General features: G+C 36.6%; 2 protein-coding genes and 1 non-coding gene across 5 annotated transcripts in view; 1 reads left to right on the forward strand and 2 right to left on the reverse strand.

Moving 5' to 3' along the window:
- Nucleotides 1-20703, forward strand: part of OSBPL9 (oxysterol binding protein like 9) — a 166861-nt gene that overhangs the window by 54133 nt on the left and 92025 nt on the right. The window lies entirely within an intron of this gene.
- Nucleotides 4014-4141, reverse strand: LOC134385415 (small nucleolar RNA SNORA11). The gene has a single exon (XR_010024387.1). It is a non-coding gene; the product is annotated as a small nucleolar RNA SNORA11 (small nucleolar RNA).
- LOC134383238 (large ribosomal subunit protein eL39-like) lies at nt 16934-17080 on the reverse strand (the record flags this gene model as incomplete). The annotated part of the gene is made up of 1 exon (XM_063104131.1): nt 16934-17080. A coding segment is annotated over one exon (147 nt), but the record flags the coding sequence as incomplete, so codon positions are not given.

Raw genomic sequence — 20703 nt, forward strand, 5'->3', positions numbered from 1 at the left:
ATGTTGTACTGTAAAGGGAAGTTGAGAAATATAGCAATAGCTGGAGGGGGAAATGGGAACAAAGGAGTTATTGTTTTGTTTTTAGGATAAGAGAAATAATAACATGTTTCTATATTGTTAATGATTTAGTAAGGAGGGAAAATTTGATGATGCAGGAGAGAAAGGGGAGAGTTGTTAGATCAGTGTACTGGAGAAGGCAAGAGAGGATGGGACCTAATGCACAGACACGTGGGAGCATTGCCTTTGTCTAGAAGCATAGACAGTTCATCCATAGTAACATAGCTGTGGTTGTTGAATGAGGCCCTGAATGAATTAAAGCAGTGTTAATGGGGAAGTAGAAAGGAACAGATTTATATTTTTAGGAGGTAAAAGTATAGGAACTGGTGATTGCTTGGAAATGGGAGGTAAGAGGATTAGAGTAGTGAGGGTGATATTCTTGGCTTACTTTGCAGGTGGATGTTGTCAACATCTGAAATGGGGAATACAGGAAAACAAATATTGAAGGACTTCTTATGTTTGAGATGTTTGTGGCACTCTCAGGTGATGGTAATTGGATCTGAGTCTGGGCTGGAAATGAAGATTTGTGGTCATCAGCATATTTCTGGTAGATAGAACTAGAAAATGAAAATTTGAATGCCTGAGAGCTAGGCAGATAAATAAATGAGTGAAGAGTAAAGCTGGCTAAAGACTAGCCATTTGGAGAGCTCCTACCCTGTTTGAAGCGGTAGCTGCTACTTAGTTCAAGACAGTTGTAGGCTTTTGGTAATGCTTGCCTATTGTTGACAGATCATCCAGTTTGTTCAAGAGAATCAAGAAACCCAGATTTTTTTTGCAGGTGGGGTTGGAGTATATATGTGTGAAATCTCCAGATTTAAAAATGATTTTTTTATGTAAGCCAAACAAGATGCATCTATGGGCTACATAAAACCTTTGGATTTCAGTCCTTGGTTAAAACAATGGTAGTAGTGGGTGTGGTACTTCTGGGAGATCAGAATGAGAAGGGTGCTGGGGATTAAACCTTGGATCACACTAGGTAGGGTGCAACTGCCAGCAGGTTCAGAGCAGTGATCAGAGAGGTTAGGATGAAAGCTATTAGCTTCAACCATATGAAATTACTGTTTTTATAGGTCAAAAATAGTTGCCTGTCAGTGGTTCATATGGCTCAACCAAATAGAAGACAAGACAGTCTATAGTTGTTCACACTAATAATTAGAAAAAATGTCCAGTTATTTGAATTTTATCTTCAAATAAAATTTTATCTATTTAATGATTTAATATATATAATATCTGTAATGTTACTGATGGTTTATTGGGATGATAATTATGATAGTTAACATTTACCAAATGTTTATTTTGTGCTAGGCACTTTACAGAGTTTCACCTTTGTTAACACATGCAGTTCTCACAACCTTACGAAGTAGGTACTATTATTGTTTTGTTTTGTTGATAAGGAAAATTGGGGCTGCAGACACATAGCTAATAAGGCAAAACTGGAATTTGAACACAAACAGTTGTGCTCTAGAGCCATTCTCCTCTTAACTGTTAAAAGTTATTGTAGAGATTTGTTAGCTAGTTTATAATTTTATCATTTTATCAGAAATGATAAATGTAAAATACAAGGAACTTTAAATTACAGTGCAGTTTAATGTGATTAAAATATTTGGTGATGTTAGAGTTCTACATGTTTCATTACTTAGTAGAAATAGTAGCAGTAGTGATGGTGATAGCAACAACTACTGTTATTACTAATAGTTATGAACCAAGCACCGTACATTACTTGCATAATTCCTAAACTCCATAACCGTGAGAGTTTTATTTCTAGTTTCAGAGTTGGAGAAACTAAGTGGCAGAGCTAGGGTTAGTGCCCAGATTGGTCTGGATCAGTAGTTCTCAAAGTGTGGTCCCAGACCAGGGGGTCAACATCACCTGGAAACTTGCTAGAAATGCAGATTCTAGCTACCTAGTTACCCCTGCCCTAGTTGCTGAATCAGAAACTCTGGGAATGGGTCCTCTAGATTAGATTCTGATGCATTCTGAAGTTTGAGAACCACGGGTCTGTAGCCAGTCATTTTACATGTTATTCCAGTTTACTGTCATAATAACCTTATATATTGTATAGAATTATCTCCACTTTATAGATAAGTGAGACCCAGAGTCAAGTGATCTGGCCTTGATCTGAGATTGTCTCTTACTATGTCCTAACCTATATAGAAGTGGTGTCTGGCCTTAAGCAAAAACTACTATATGAAAAATCTAAAATTTTAAAGATGAAAATTTGGGAAACGTATGTGATTACATATACATTTGTAGTTCATAAAATAATCCTTCACTTTCAAAAGACATACTGAGGACATCCTTTAAGTAGTATGTTCTCCAAAATAATTTCAAGCATGAAATTTATTTGCAAATTTATTTGGATATACTTTTAAAGCAATGCAAATTGCCTAAGACAAAATACAATATTTTCAAGCATTAAAAAATCTTTAAATTAGAAGAACTTTCAGGAACCATGTAAGTCTTAGTGGAAGTTATCTGTGGTTGGTCTGATAACTGACCTTTTCAACTCAGTCCATTAGAGCTTGCTCATTTATTAAAATGCAGAATTACTACAAATAGCCCAGTGGTTGATGTTATGGTGAAGGAAAGTGTTTAATTCAGAAAAGTAATATTGATCAAGTGTATTAGTGCAACACTACCCCTGCTGCATTAACATCAATCACCTCAGCCTGGCACATCCACATCATTAATCATTTAGAAGAATAGACAATAAATCATTAGACTAACCAATGGTTGCAGGCTTAAATGTCTTCTGCTTGGAAAGTAATCATTTCAGCATTATTATTAGTAAACAGATGCTATTACTGACTATTGACTTTAAAAAATTTCCCTCTGCACTTTTATATTTTTTATTTTCATGTGATAACTCCTCCCTCAAACAAAACAAAATAAAAAATCATTTACAGACTTCATGTAAGGGAAGTAAATCAACTATTTCTCTAATTAGATGTTATAATTTCAGTAGATGTTAACTGGGAAATGTTACTGAATTTATGCATTGGGAGCTTGTTGTATTATTGTAGGAGGGTTGGATCTCACTGGTTATCTTTCTTTTCCTTAATTTGCTTTCTGTTCAAGTTTCTCCCCGAATATTTAAAATTGTAATCTTCCCAGTTTAACTAATTATGGGCTGTTTGACTTATTGTGTAGCTAGAATTAGAGAGGATAGTTTATTTTTTGTTAGTAATTTACACTTTATTCCTCTTTTCTGTTTTCCATAATTTCTAAGTAGAAAAATTAATACCTACTTACTGTGGAAATCTGGGAAAATATAGAGTAGTATAAAGATGATACTAACAATTACTCATAATCCTACTAGCTGAAGATAATTGTTAGTAACATATTTCTGTATTTCCTTCTGATTCTTCAGTTGTTTATGTGTGTGTATTTTATAAAACTGGGTCATTCTGTATAAATGAGGTTATGCAAATTTTCAGTTTTATTTTTATTTTGGGGGGCAGCTGGCCAGTATGGGAATCTGAACCCTTGACCTTGGTGTTAAAACACCATGCTCTAACTAACTGAGCTATCTGGCCAGCCCCAGATTTCAGTTTTAAATATTATATCATGATCATTTCCTCATGACAGAAAATGTTGTAAGAAAGCATGATTTTTAACAGTCACATAATATTCCTTTTTATGAATAATCATTTAACCATTTATCTATATTGTACAGGTTTTTCTGTATTTTAAGTAATTCTTTGTTGAACATCCTTGTACATAAATCTTTAACCAAATCTCTTTAGATTTGGTTAGAATAGATAGATTCATAAAAGAATCGGTCAGACAAAAGGCATAAATATTTTTGATATTCCTGAAACAGTCGTCCCCAATTGCTTTTAAGAGAGATTTGCTTCATCACACCCCTCATCAGCACTTAGTATTATAATTTTAAAAGCATGCCAACTTGATGCCCCCCTCAAAGATACATTTTAGCATGTGTTTTTTTTTCTTTCACGTGTAGGGCATTTGTTCATAGGGAGGCCACAAGTTTTGTGCCCCTCTTCCCAATGACCCCAGGTTCTTTTCAGGTGTGTTGTAAACAGAGGAGCCTTTTTTCAGGCCCCTGCTCTGAGCACACATGTCCCTTTTAATATGTTTATTTCTTGTTTGGTTTGTTCATTCTTTTGTCCATTTTTGTTGTTGTTGGAGTGTTCATCTTTTTTTTTTATTTCCTTTTTGAAAGGGAATAGGAAATAGTTTTAGACTTATTCATTAACCCTACCTACTATTTGAGAAATTGCTGATATGTATTGTTAAGTAATTTTTTTTTCAGTTTGGAATACTGTCGGGTCCGCCGCCGGCCGACCCGAACAGCCCTAGCCTCGTTGCTTTTGGGTGGGCGAGCAAACGGCCCGGGATTCCTCTTTCCCTCCTGTCCCCTTTGGAAGGAGACGGGGGAAGAGAGCCATGAAGAGAGGTGAGCACAGCCCCCGGACCCCCCCAAAACAGCCCGGTTAAAGGACACTCAGGCGCGGCGGGGATTCTGTCGAGCAGTTCCGTTTATTAGCACACAAGCACTTGTTTTTAAAGGTAAATGGGGAAGGCAGGTTTTTTACATCCTCCAATCAGCTTACGGGTCCTGTCTCAATGCCTATCTATTGCAGTCACGCAGTGTTTCACAAGTGTGGTCAATTAAGGGCTAAGGCAAGGTTCCCGCAGACACCCCCACCCTACTTCCTCCCCATGCCGGTGCCGTCTTAGGCTGCCACGTTGATCCACTTGTAATGTCACTTAAGGTGGCGTTAGTTTTTAAAGCCCGACAGAATACATTGCTTGGTAGGTATTAGTGTGAAGAGAAAATGAAGATATATGATGAAAAGCATTTTCCTATTTTGATATATTATGTGTACCTGAAAATATGCATGAAAGTAGACCGTGTGGGTTGGACAAAAATTTGCATGGTATAGGATGGTGTATTCTTTTCAAATATTGTAAAGTCCTTGATGACAACTTGCCTTTTAGACAATATTTATTTATACATTATATTTCTTTCCTTCAAAAATGAGCACATTGGCAATGGACCAAAGTCTAATGGGTCAAATTATGAGAAGTGGCCCATTGATAATAAAGATTTGCTGTTTTCAGCATGCCTATTGATTTCTCAATTATATTATGTTTATAAAAACTTATTAGGGGCTGGCTGGTTATCTTAGTTGGTTAGAGCATGTTAACACCAAGGTCCAGGGTTCAATCCCTCAATTGGCCAGCCACCAAAAACCAGACAAACAGACAAAAAACCTTTGTTAATTGTACTCTTGGTAATTTAATATTTCTGTTTTTCTACTAATTAAACGAATGGTAGAATAGGATACAAATTATATTCAAATAGTAGTGAGAGCACTGTTTTTCAAATGGAGATGGTGATGCTACAAAAACTAAATTGTTGCTGGCAGTCTTCACACAGTATGATGGTGCAAAATGTCCACTTATTGCCTATATAAGAAAATTCAAGTTTTTCTGTGAGGGGTCAATGTACAAAAAAGTGCAGGTTTTATGAAAGTTGAGTAGTACTTATGTAAGATGTAATCCCATACCTCAAGAAACTTCAGTGGTATGAAACTACTTGAGGGACACTTAAGCATTAAAATGTACGCGCTTGTGAGTATAATAGGAATTCAGGGAAGGGAATGATGAACCAAGCCCAAATATGAGACAGAAAAAAGTACAGTTGTTCTGGTTGAAGTCAGAAGGTTGAGGCCTATAGCCAGGCAGCCCTTAGACACTTCTAGAAAATACCAATATTCAATTTATTTCATCCATTCATTTTTTAGTAAGTTAACAAATGCTTGAGTGCTTATTATATACCAGTTTCTGAGTGTAAAGGGGTGAGCAAAGCAAAGTGCTTATCCTCAAGGAACCCACATTTTGAAATCATTGCTTTAGAGAAGGCTTCCTGGTTGCACACAGTTTTAGGTAGTTCTTAAACCCCAGGTTAAATAACCCTGAGTTAAAGCTCTGGTGATGGGCCGGCCCGTGGCTCACTTGGGAGCGTGTGGTGCTGATAACACCAAGGCCACAGGTTCGGATCCCTATATAGGGATGGCCAGTTAGCTTTCTTGGGAGAGCATGGTGCTGACAACACCAAGTCAAGGGTTTTAAGATCCCCTTGCTGGTCATCAATCAATCAATCAATCAACAAACAAACAATCAAACAAACAAATTAATCAATCAAGCAAGCAAGCTAGCTAGCTCTGGTGATGCCTGGACTACACTCACCCTTGTTTTTACTTTTAGACTCACAACTAACTGGTGAATTCTCCAAGAAAATGCTTACTCCTGCCAAGGTTGTCGTTGTCTTTTCAAACTCCTTCATTAACTCTTACACATGCAGTTTATGAACATTCATTGTTATGATCATGCTGCTTTTGTATACTCTACATGTAACACTGGTCAAGCATAGACATTAAAGTTGTGTTTCACCATTGCATTTTCTTAGTATTAAATTTGGAGGACCCAAAGACAATTTGACTAACACCCTGGAAAAAAGAAATCAGACTCAAATAAATGATAGTCTTTGCTAGGTTGCTGGCTTTAATGAGGACGTCTGCTTTGGGTGACTGCCTAGTACGATGAATCAGGGCATCATATAAAATAGAATCTATTATTGAGGGATCTGCCCACATGACCCAAACACTTCCCAACACTGCCACACTGGGGATAAGATTTCAACATGAGCTTTGTGGGGACAAACATATCCAAACTATCACAATTAGTAAAGGTGCAGTTAATGCTGTGCCGGGCACTATAATCCTTGTAGGTACTCCACATGTGTTTATGAGGTAGGTATTTTTATTCCCATTTTATAGATAATGATACTGAAGCTCAAAGTTTTTATTCAAGGTCTGTCATGTAGGAAGTGGCAGAGCCTGGATTCACACCCGTGCTATTTTCATTACATGGTGTTGCTTGTTTATGTCTTTCCTCCCTTATTACCCTTGGCCACACAGACATCTCTTTCATTGTGCCTTAGCCTCTTTGCGGCTCTATCTTCATTGTGGTTATCTCACTTTCTAAACACTATTGCATGCTTTTTACTCAGATAGTTCATTCTGTCAGGTGGTTTTGATTGACAGAGTTTGTCCTGTGCTGACTGTATATCCAAGTTGATGCTTGTCACTGGGCAGGAGTCCAGCTGAGGCAAGAGAATTGGGACAATGGTGGAAGAGATTAACTTGAGTCGTGGCCTGAGGCATGCATGAGATGAGCAGGTCTGTCAACAAGTGTGTGGGAGGCTTGGAAGCCTAGCCAGAGAAAGGCCCAGGAATGTTCCTTGTAAGGATTTAAAGGCCAGGGAGTCAAACATTGACCTGTACCCTATTTAATTTTATACCTGTTCTTACTGCACAATTCTCTTACTTGTCAACTGAAGGAATATTCCCAGGTTGTTGAGGGAAACAAACCAACATGTCTTCTCATATTTACTCCTACTTTGCAGAGGAAGTCCTGCCTCCCTAAGAAGACTAAATGTACAACATGAGGTCAACAATGTTGGTTTAAGCATAGTGACTTGGTATAAATTATTATAAGTACTAAATTATAGTGAGGGCTGAATCAATGACATTTTACTATATCTAGATTTTGTTTTACAAGATAGTGTTAAAGCTTGTAGAATGTACTGGGGTTATGTCTGAGTTTATACTGCAGTCTTGGTCAGGGAATATATACTTTCTGAAAGAAAGGTGAAGATATTATATTAACAACTTACAGCTAAATATAGAGAAGGAAGGAAGTACTTACTGCTAACTCTCTGCCCTGAGCAGAATTCCTTGGAGAGCTACTAGGGAAGAGTGAAGCCTTTAGAAAGGTTGTTCACTAGGAATATTATAAGATGATAATGCAGCTAAGCCTTCACTCTGTTTTATACCCTGAGGAAATATTTGCATAGTTTTTTTTTTTTTAAGTCTAAAAGCCTTTTCTACTCCCCAGTGTGTTAGGAATAACATCTATTTTCAGAGAACTCTCTAAGCATCTTATTTAAAGTAACAGAAATCAGTTATTATAATTTCTTACTGATACGGTTCTGTCACTTTGTTAGGACACATCTATTTTGGACTAGTTTGCCTTGGAAGCAGAAAAAGAAATAAGCAAATTCTCTTTTCTTTTTCTTGGCCAGGGGGGCGGGGGTTGAGGGGGTGGCAGGGAGGGCATCTGGCTGCGGCAGGGATCTGAACTCTTGACCTTTGTGTTATAACACCATGCTCTAACCAACTGAGCTAACTGGCCAGCCTCCCTCCCCCTACCTTTTTTTTGGGCAGCTGGCCAGTAAAGGGGATCCAAACACTTAAACTTGGTGTTATCTCTTTTCTTATACATATGTTTTATTTGCCTTGCTTTAGTGTCCTTTCTGAATTTTCTAATAGGTATTATTTTTTTTCTCTTTTATTAACTCGAAACTCGAGTGATTGTGTAGCCTCTTTCTTTCTGAACAACCCTTAACCTTGATAATTAGTGACAAGTATTTTTTTTTAATCCTTTTATTATTATTTTTTAACAAACAGTGTCAGGGATAGGGAGCCAGGGGAAGGGGGAAGAGGGGAAGCAAGGCTCCAACCCCACAAAGTGGTAAATATTTTTGAAGTTCTGTATTTCTCCTCATGAAGACACTTGGCTTTAGCTTCTCAAAATTACCTCCTTTCATCCCTATGTCCCTCCCCCAGAATGCATTAAAGATATATTCTACTTTTTGGCTTTTTCTGGAGAATGGAGTATTTTCTAGCAATATGTACAAGGATACTTCAAAAAGTTTGTGGAAAATATGGATTGTGGAAAATATGAATCTTTCCATGAACTTTTTGAAGTACCTTTGTATTTGAACACTTACTGTTAACTAATAAATTCAGTAAAACTTCCGTTAAGGTTCTCAAAGAGGTCAGGTTTACCAGATTTCAGGATTAATTGAGTCTGAGACTGTTCAAACCCAAAATAATATTTTTGGCAACCTACCACCTCCCAACCTATTTTTCCTCTTGTAGTCTCTCTGTTGCGGAACAGCACTTCCATTTACCCAATTAACCAAATTTGAAGGCTACTCTTTCCCAACATCTGCATTCCCTTTGTATCTGATGGGTCACCATGTCCATTGGATTCTATCTTTTCTCTATCACTTAAGTCATTGACATAGCCCAGGTCTTCATCACTTCTTATCTTCACACTTTCTTTAGCCTTGTTAACTTCCTTCTGTCCCTTTTTCTGTTCTCTGTTCTGCCAAAGTACATTCCTTATTAACGTCTGAGTGACCTCTCTAAAACCATCCTATTCCTAACAGTTTTTCTACCCGCCTCAGTCTTAAAGATTAAAAACTCAAATTCTGATTTTTCTAAAGTTTAAGATTAAGGAATAGTGACCCCTAAAATTAGGAGGAAACATCTTCTGAGGATCTAAAATTATTAGGATATATTTACATATAAATTTGGTGAGGATTTGTAACAATTAGGAATAATACGAATTAGAAACATGTGATTGCAGAATGAATTGAAAAGAACTCATTAATCTCCGTCTGGTTTTCATTGTCTGCTTTGACTGAATCAACAGATATCTGTCCTGGACTCGCAGTGTTATTTCCTCAGATAGTCAAAGCAGAAGTTGTGGGGGAGAAATATTTTTGCAAATATTTGCTTTTGTTTTATTCAGCAGTTTTAGAGGCTTTAATTAAAACTATTCATAAATCTTTGAAGGAGCCAATTATGTCAGCTTTAATAGGATATTAAGCAAAAATAATGATTTCTTGGGAAATCCATCCTATATTTAGATTCCAAATATAAAAATGGAAATTTACACTAAATAATGAAAACAATGGATCATCATTTCTCATTCAGCTAATATTTATTGAGCACCTGTTTGCCTGGCCTGATTCCAGGGGCTTGTTATACATTGATAAATAAAACAAAGATCCCTGCCTTTGTGGTGCTTACAGTCCAGTGGCAGCAGGCAGATAATAAATGATAAACATGATAAGTACACATGTTAGAAGGGATATGTACAATAAAGAAAAAGTAGAGCAGGATAGCAAGAACTGGGAATACTGGGTTAGGGGACCAGGTTGTGGTATATGCTGGTCAGGAGATTTCACTGAGAAGGTATCATTGGAAAAGGTGAGAAATTATCATCTGTACTGTAATTATGACTATCAGGCTTTGAGATTTAAGAAAATATGGGTCATGAGGCTACCATACACACAAGGCACTAGAGGCCAACTGAGCAGTCACGGAGGTAGCCATACGAAATTGGCAACCACAGCAACATCTTAGTTAGTCATTAGTCTCAAACCGGTGGACTGTGAAACCCCCTGCCACAATGAATAAACATCAAAAAAAAGATACCAGAAATACAAAAAATCAAGAAAGTACACCACCAAAAGTTAATAAATCTCAAACTCTAGATCCTATAGAACAAGAAGCCCTTGAAATGACTGACAAGGAATTTCGAGTGATAATTCTAAGGAAACTGAATGAGATACAAGAAAACTCAGCTAGACATCATGATGAAATGAGGAAAGTATACAGGATCTGAAAGAGGAAATGTACAAGGAAATCAATGTCCTGAAAAAAAATGTAGCAGAACTTGCTGAACTGAAGAAGTTATTCAGCGAAATAAAAAACACAACGGAGAGTTTAACCAGCAGGCTTGTCGAAGTTGAAGAGAGAACCTCTGAACTTGAAGATGGGCTGTTTGAAGTAACACAAGCAGACAAAAAGAAAGAAAAAAGAATCAAAGACATTGAAGAAAATCTGAGAGAGATATCAGACAACCTTAAGCGCTCAAATATCCGAGTCATGGGTATTCCAGAAGGGGAGGAAAACGGAGACTCCATTGAAAACATATTCATCAAAATAGTGGCAGAAAACTTCCCAGGTATAGGAAAAATCACAGATCTTCAGATCCAGGAAGCTCAACGATCTCCAAACATATTCAACCCAAAAAGGCCTTCTCCAAGACATGTTATAGTCAAATTGGCAAAACTCAGAGACAAAGAGAGAATCTTAAAAGCTGCAAGAGAGAAGTGTTAAATCACCTATAAGGGAGCCCCAATCAGGCTAACATCAGACTTTTCATCACAAACCCTAAAAGCTAGAAAGGAATGGGATGATATATTCAAAATACTAAAAGACAAAGATTGCCATCCAAGAATACTCTACCCTGAAGGCTATCCTTCCGAAATGAAGGGCAAATAGTATATTTCTCAGACAAACAAAAACTGCGGGAGTTCACTACCACATGACCACCCTTACAAGAAATCCTCAAGGGAGTACTGGGTTTGGTTCCTGAAAAATAACTACCACTGCCATAAAAACCCAAGAAAAATCAAAACCCACTAGTATAATAAAAATGGCATTCATGAAGAGAAAACAAGCAAACAAAAATGCTATCTACAACCTAAGAAACCAACAAACACAGAAACCAAACAGTAAATCAGAAAGCAAGGAACAAAAGACACCTAAGACAACCAAACAACCAATAAAATGCTAGGAATAAATCAATACCTTTCAATAACAACTCTTAATGTAAAAGGCTTAAATTCCCCAATCAAAAGACACAGACTGGCTGACTGGATTAAAAAGGAGGACCCAACTATATGCTGCCTACAAGAGACCCACCTCACCCATAAAGATTCACATAGACTCAGAGTGAAAGCATCGAAAAAGATTTACCATGCAAACAGAAAAGAAAAACGAGCTGGAGTAGCTATTCTTATATCTGACAAAATAGACTTTAAACTAAAAACTATAAAAAGAGACAATGAGGGACACTACTTAATGATGAAAGGACAGATCCATCAAGAAGACATAACAATCATAAATATGTACGCACCCAATGTTGGAGCAGCCAGATTTAGAAAACAAACTCTATTAGACCTAAAGAAGGAAATAGACACTAATACCATAATAGCAGGGGACCTGAACACCCCACTGTCAATATTAGACAGATCATCTAGGCAAAGAATCAGTAGAGAAACACAAGATCTAAACAAGACTCTAGACCAATTGGAATTGGCAGATATCTACAGAACATTCCACCCAACAACCTCAGAATATTCATTTTTCTCATCAGCACATGGATCATTCTCCAGGATAGATCACATATTAGGTCACAAATCAAGCCTCAATAAATTGAAAAAAATTGGAATTATCCCATGTACTTTCTCAGACCACAATGGATTAAAACTAGAAATTAATAACAAACAAAACTCTGGAAACTATACAAACACATGGAAATTAAACAGCATTCTACTTAATGACATACGGGTCCAAGAAGAAATCAAGCAGGAAATCAAAAAATTTATTGAAACTAATGAAAACAATGATACATCATACCAAAACCTGTGGGATACTGCAAAAGCAGTATTAAGGGGGATATTTATTGCATTAAATGCTCACCTCAGAAGAATGGAAAGATGGCAAGTGAACAACCTAGCACTTCACCTTAAAGAACTAGAAAAACAAGAACAATCCAAACCTAAAGTTAGCAGACAGAAAGAAATCATTAAGATCAGAGCAGAACTGAATGAAATTGAAACCCAAAAAACAATTCAAAAGATCAATGAATCAAAAAGTTGGTTTTTTGAAAAGATAAATAAAATTGACAAACCATTAGCATGGCGAACAAAAAGAAGAAGAGAGAAGACTCAAATAACAAAAATTAGAAATGAAAAAGGCGATATCACAACTGATTCATCTGAAACACAAGGAATCATTCGAGACTACTATAAACAACTATACGCCAACAAATTTGAAAATCTGGAGGAAATGGATAAATTTCTGGACACACACAAGCTCCCAACACTGAACCATGAAGACATAGAAAATCTGAACAGACCAATAACAATAAAGGAGATTGAAGCTGTTATCAGAAGGCTCCCAACAAAGAAAAGCCCAGGACCAGATGGATTCACAGCAGAATTTTACCAAACATTCAAAGAGGAATTGACACCGATTCTTTACAAACTATTCCAAAAGATTGAAACAGAGTTAAATCTCCCAAACTCATTCTATGAAGCAAACATCATCCTGATACCAAAACCAGATAAAGATATAACCAAAAAAGAAAACTACAGGCCTATATCCTTGATGAAGATAGATGCAAAAATCCTCACTAAAATACTAGCAAACAGAGTACAGCAACACATACGAAAAATTATTCATCATGATCAAGTGGGATTCATCCCAGGGATGCAAGGTTGGTTCAACATACGCAAATCAATAAATGTGATACACCATATTAATAAACTCAAACACAAGGACCATATGATCATCTCTATAGATGCTGAGAAAGCATTTGATAAAGTTCAGCACTCATTATTGACAAAGACCCTCTATAAGTTAGGTATAGAGGGAAAATATCTCAACATAATTAAAGCCATATATGCCAAACCCACTGCCAATATCATCCTGAATGGGGAAAAGCTGAAAGCTTTTCCTTTAAGAACAGGAACTAGACAAGGATGCCCACTCTCACCACTCCTATTCAACATAGTGTTGGAAGTACTAGCCAGAGCAATCAGAGAAGAGAAGGAAATAAAGGGCACCCAGATTGGAAAAGATGAAGTCAAACTGTCCCTGTTTGCAGATGACATGATCCTATATATCGAACAGCCTAAAACCTCTACAAAAAAACTCTTGGAATTGATAAATGATTTCAGCACAGTAGCAGGATACAAAATCAACACGCAAAAATCAGTAGCATTTCTTTTCTCCAATAGTGAACATGCAGAACAAGAAATCAAGAAAGCCTGCCCATTTACAATAGCCACCAAAAAATTAAAATACTTAGGAATTGAGTTAACCAAGGAGGTGAAAAATCTCTATAATGAGAACTACAAACCACTGCTGAGAGAAATTCAGAGGATACAAGAAGATGGAAAGATATTCCATGCTCTTGGATTGGAAGAATCAACATAGTGAAAATGTCCATACTACCCAAAGTGATATACAAATTCAATGCAATCCCCATCAAAATTCCAAAGACATTTTTCTCAGAAATGGAAAAAACTATCCAGACATTTATATGGAACAATAAAAGACCACACATAGCCAAAGCAATGCTGAGCAAAAAAAAATAAAGCTGGAGGCATAACACCACCTGACTTTAAGCTATACTACAAAGCTATAATAACCAAAACAGTATGGTACTGGCATAAAAACAGACACACTGACCAATGGAGTAGAATAGAGAATCCAGAAATCAACCCACACACTTACTGCCATCTGATCTTTGACAAAGGCACCAAGCCTATTCACTGGGGAAGGGACTGCCTCTTTAGCAAATGGTGCTGGGATAACTGGATATCCATATGCAGGAGAATGAAACTAGATCCATACCTCTCACTGTATACTAAAGTCAACTCAAAATGGATTAAAGATTTAAATATACACCCTGAAACAATAAAACTTCTTAAAGAAAACATAGGAGAAACACTTCAGGAAATAGGACTGGACACAGACTTCATGAACACGACCCCAAAAGCACGGGCAACCAAAGGAAAAATAAACAAATGGGATTATATCAAACTAAAAAGCTTCTGCACAGCAAAAGAAACAATTAAAAGAGTTAAAAGACAACCAACAGAGTGGGAGGAAATATTTGCAAAATATACATCTGACAAAGGATTAATATCCAGAATATATAAGGAACTCAAACAACTTTACAAGAAGAAAACAAGCAACCCAATTAAAAAATGGGCAAAAGAGCTAAGCAGGCATTTCTCTAAGGAAGATATACAAATGGCCAACAGACATATGAAAAAATGCTCAACATCACTCAGCATCCGGGAAATGCAAATCAAAACCACACTGAGATACCACCTAACCCCAGTTAGGATGGCTAAAATCCAAAAGACCCTGAACGATAAATGCTGGCGAGGTTGCGGAGAAAAAGGAACTCTCATACATTGTTGGTGGGACTGCAAAATGGTGCAGCCTCTATGGAAAATGGTATGGAGGTTCCTCAAACAATTGCAGATAGATCTACCATACGACCCAGCTATCCCACTGTTGGGAATATACCCAGAGGAATGGAAATCATCAAGTCGAAGGTATACCTGTTCCCCAATGTTCATCGCAGCACTCTTTACAATAGCCAAGAGTTGGAACCAGCCCAAATGTCCATCATCAGATGAGTGGATACGGAAAATGTGGTACATCTACACAATGGAATACTACTCAGCTATAAAAACGAATGAAATACTGCCATTTGCGACAACATGGATGGACCTTGAGAGAATTATATTAAGTGAAACAAGTCAGGCACAGAAAGAGAAATACCACATGTTCTCACTTATTGGTGGGAGCTAAAAATAAATAAATAAATTCACACACACACACACACACACACACACACACACGAAAAAAAACTGGGGGGGGGGGAAGAAGATATAACAACCACAATTACTTGAAGTTGATACGACAAGCAAACAGAAAGGACATTGTTGGGGCAGAGCGGGGGAGGGAGAAGGGAGGGAGGTTTTGGTGATGGGGAGCAATAATCAGCCACAATGTATATCGACAAAATAAAATTTAAAAAAATAATAAATAAAATTTAACTTTAACTTGTTAAAAAAAAAAAAAAAGAAAGAAAATATGGGTCAGATTTCATTCCAGACCTCAGGGAGTACACAGTTGAGCAACAGAAGGGAAAAAAATGTAAAACAAACGAGTGTTGTAGTGTTATAGATGTTTTGATAGATAAGGTGTAGTAAAGCACACAGACCTTTCTCTTTCTAATCTGATCTTACCCCTGTTCTTATTATGAAAAGCAATTTTTTAAACCATGATTCTTAAATCTTTGGGATATCAAAACATCGGCTTTGATTGCTTTAGACTTAGGGTCATGTTAATTGGTCATTCTGTCTCTACACCACTTTATTACCTTTTTTAACGGAATGCCTTCTGATTGCTCAACATGTCTAGACTTGCTCCAAATCAGAGTCAATTGTACTTCAAACCATCTAATTACCTAAGTGGAATGTTTTTATTCAGCATCCGTCCAGCTGTCCAACATGTACATACCCACAAATGTATAATGAGCAAGGCACTATACAGTGTGCTAGAGGTACAGCAACGGAGAAGGCTGACAAGTTTCTGCCTTCTAGGAGCTTACATTCTAGTGAACGAGGCAAGTTAAGATGTGACATGTATTATATACTGGATTTTGGTCTGAGGATCCTTATATTCTTTTAAAACTTGAGGACTCCAAGGAGCTTTTTTTAAATGTGAGTTATATTTATAAATATTTACTACTTTAGAAATTAAAATAGGGATTTAAAAATATTTATAAAAAATAACAATAAGAAACTCATTACATTAATAACATTTTATGAGAAAATAACTATTTTTGCAGACAAAAAATAGTGAGAAGAGTGACATCATGTTACATTTTTGCAATTCTCTTTAATGCCTGGCTTAGTGGAAGATAGTTGGATTCTCATACCTGCTTCTGCATTCAATGTATTATGTGTTTTGGTTGAAGTGGATGAAAGTATAGCCTCATACAGATACATAGTTAGAAAAGGGATATGTATTTTAATAGCCTTTTTAGAGAATTGTGAATATTCTTCTTTGATACTTTACCGAAACTCAAACGAAGGCTTCTGAAAGGTTAGTTACAATGTGGAATCTGAAATTATATTATTGAAATTGATATATTAAAATACTCTATTACATTAAAATCCATTGGTTTGGCATTTGGGGTTTTTTTTGTTTGTTTTTTTCAAACTAAATGTTTCACATATTTATTATGGAACCAATCTACTTGTGCAGAGCATAGAAACAAGTAGTTGTCCTAATGAAACATGTGCAGCTTTACAGATTTTCAGCTTGATATGGTAAGATGATAGTGATGTTTACATAGCATAAATATCTGTGCTGTCTCGTTCAATTCTTTATAAACCCAGCTTGGTTCTTCTCCAGTGTCTCCTTTTGGAGTTGGACCTGATTTTATTACAAGTTGTCATCTGAATCCACTGGGGAGTGGGCTGATTTTGCTTTTGTTTCATGGCCAGGAATTGCGTGATCCTGAAAGTCTCGTGAGAACATGGTGAGGAGGGGCATCAATTGCACATACCATGATGGCAGAGAAAGGACTGGTTTGGCATTTTGAACGGATCTTTTACCCTGTGTGTGATTTTGTAGCACCATACATTGGTCACTTGAAAATATTGGTCCACTGAGTTATACAGATCTTCCAAATATTGACACATTTCATTATAACATAAAAAAGATCACACTTGTTATTGCCCCACACTCATCAGAAATGGCTTTAAGTTTTGAGATCTGTCAAGGTCATGGTGGCTGGTGAACACATGTTTTTGGAAAGCATTCTAATGTTTGCCTGAAAACTTGAATTTTATAATTGGCAACAAAAACTCTCAGTTTTCCCTGAAATGACAGGCTCACTTCATTCATTTTCAGGGAATTGTTTGCCAAATACCCCAGTGTGAGTAATATAGTTTGTCAGTTGTTCTTTCAAGTAAAAATGATGTTCCATGAAAAAAGTGCCAGTTAGTTCACACCTTAGACATTTGCACAAATGCTTCTCCTTGAGATAACCATTATACTTTGGTATGCAGCAGAAGTGCTTTATGCACATAATACTTCCCATTTGCCATAGAGACTATTTAAAAAGCACGTCCATCCGGTGTACTTCAAAGAGGTCACGGGAATATTCACATTAACTTTTAATTCTATCTTTCTACGAACTTTTTGAAGTACTCTTGTACCCAAGGGTGGTGATTTACTGTTTACTGCTTCTTCAAGGGAATTCTTTTTTCCCCCTCATAAGTATGTGGTGGTGAAGAATACAATGACTACCAGTTCAGTTTGGTGCCATTGCCTTGATTTGTGCTAACACGTCAGCAGTTTTACCACCATTGCTCTTGCACCATCAGTACAAATGTCAACACAATCAAAAACTCCGATACCGTCTTAGGTTGAAAATAGTTTGCTCTAAGGACCCCTGATCTCATTGGATCCCCCATGTTATGTATCTTATTCTACCTGATTTTCACAGACCTATGAGGTAGTTGGTTATATTTACCTCTTTTGAAATATGTGGATACAGCTCAGAGGTGTTAAATACTATCCTCTGAGGTCACACAAATTTATGAAGCTGGGACTTGATCCCAAGTTTTCTGACTAAAGTTTCTGGCTCTCATTCTTTCCATTTCATACCCTATCTCCAAAGTATGGAAAAGTTTATATTGTTATCTCTTAAGAAGGACTTTGTCTAGCAAGAAGGACATGGGATGGGGCTTACTTAACAGAACTAGGGCTGTTTGAAGCTTAGAGATTCCATTTTCATTTGCTGCTTTCTAGGTGCTATGTCACTGCAAAATACTAAGCCTTTCTATTTTTTTATTCTGGAAAATATGGATATAATACAGGATTCTCATGTAGTTGTTGTGAGGATTAAGTTAGTTAATACATATTATGTGTTTAGAACCATGCTGACACAAATTTAGTGCTCAGTAAAATTGAGCACTTTTATTTTTTACACAGAGGTGGGGCTCAGGCATTTCAGCTGAGGGAACAAATTGCGCAAAAGCTGTGAGTCGTGTGAGCCATGTGGGCAGTATGTACGGTGTAACTGAAACGTAGTAAGTCTTGGAAGAGTATATTGGGAAATAAGACCAGAAAGGTAGATTTGGACCCTGATCATTGCTGGACTAGAGCTATAAGCTATTGTTCAAATTTGTGTCCCTCTTGCCTAAGACAATGACTGGTACATGGCATGTGTATTTATATACTACCTGAGTATTGGAATATTTGAATAAATTTAAGGAAGGAGAGAGCAGGTGCAACATATGTGGAGACAGTCATATTTCAGCATAGCCCAGGAGAATGATTAGAATTCTAATAAGCAAAGATATTAGAGGCTATTAGAATGGGTGAAGATAACACCTCACTAAACAATGTACTTACTACCCAGTCAAGTGATTGTACTTTCCAGGAGACTGTAAGTTACTTGAGATCATGGATTGTCTTAGCCTTGCTCATATCCCAAACATAGTACCTCATGCATGTTGGGGCTCAGGAGATATTTGAGCAGTGTCTCAGGAGTTAATCTGGTAAACATGGTTTTTGTGTAATGTTTTCATTTCACAATAACTTTCAGAGAAAAGGAGGCCTTCCTGATTATAGTGGTTAATTCTTCTTTTGACTTCAGTTGCAGAACAAATAACCACTTCCTTTTACAAACAGGCAGTAATTTATTCGTGTCTTAAAGGAGAAGAAATATAACTTTAGGAGGACAGATTCCTAAGCAGTGGATCAGGATGTAAAGTATAAGAGTTTAGGAAACTTGTCTTAAAATCTGCTTCTTGTGGTTTAGTTTGTGAGAGTTACATTGGAGGAGTGATATGTAATAAAAGAGCTAAGATTATAAAATCCTGAAAATGTATTTTACTTACTGGAGAAATACTGTTTTTCCTCTGTACACTTTAATATTGTTTCCATATAAGCCAGGCATTATTGGAAATTAGGAGTTACAAGTAATCCCTTCCCTACTAATTTTTTCTGGCTAATTGTTTATTGAATTAATATAACTCATTTTCTCTTCAGGCTATGTAATAACAATAACATATTGGTATTTTATTATATGTCAGGTACTGCAGTAAATATTGTATGGATTAATCATCTCATTTGAACCTCACAATGATCTTATAAGGTCTAGGTACTAGGGGATACTATTATTCTAATATTATAGATGAGAAAAGTAAAGCTCAGAGAGTTTAAGTAACTTGCTCAAGTTTGGAATGAATAAGGGCAAAGATAAGTATCAGACTAAGGTTTAGACCCAAGAGCCAGCCCTCTTGGTCTTTACACTTTTAGGCTTAAGAGATACTAAAAAACAATAGCTTTGTGAGGTTTTGGAGTGGCTTAGGGCAGTGTTTTTCAAACTGGATTGCAATCCATTAGTGGATTGTTAATTCTACTTACTAGGCCAAAGTGAGCATTTTTTAAAAAGTGAAATATAACAGAGAGAAAATATTCAATGTGTATGGCATGTAGTAAGAGCGAACATTGTTTTGTGAAACAAAATTTCCAGTTTTATATGTATATGTGTATGTACACATATGTGTGTATGTGTATATGTGAGCTGGGTCATGTTATAAAATGCTATTTTTTATTGTGAGTCACAATAAAAAAAAATTAAAACCCACTGGCTCAAAGGATGGAAAGCAAGCTTGAAAATGAATGAAAAGCAGTGGTAGATGCTAGAGATAAACTGAACGTATAAAAAACATAAAAAGAGAGAATAAGAGTTAACCTGCCCATATATTTGGATAAAATAATGTAGCACTTACAAGTTGTTTTAAATAACTGGTTACATTAGCCCCCACCCCACCCGCCCTTTTTTTTTTTTGCAGGGATTCACTCAGAATTAGTATAGCTTTAATTTTACTTCTAGAGAGCTGCCTCTGCAGGTGGTTTGTGAATTGTGTATAACATTACTGTACTTTTATTTCTCATATGAGCAGATAATTTGTTATGATTGAATAATAACTAGACATCTTCCTGGTGCTTCATATACAGAAAGATATTTTTCCTATTAGATCCAGTAAGGTATAGGTTTGTTTACTGACAAACAGGAAAATGAGAGAAAATGGGCTTGAATTGTCAATAACAGAATCCTGATTTTGCATCTGGAAGG

This window comes from Cynocephalus volans, chromosome 8, assembly GCF_027409185.1.
Source record: "Cynocephalus volans isolate mCynVol1 chromosome 8, mCynVol1.pri, whole genome shotgun sequence".
In the NCBI taxonomy this organism is placed as follows: Eukaryota; Metazoa; Chordata; class Mammalia; order Dermoptera; family Cynocephalidae; genus Cynocephalus; species Cynocephalus volans.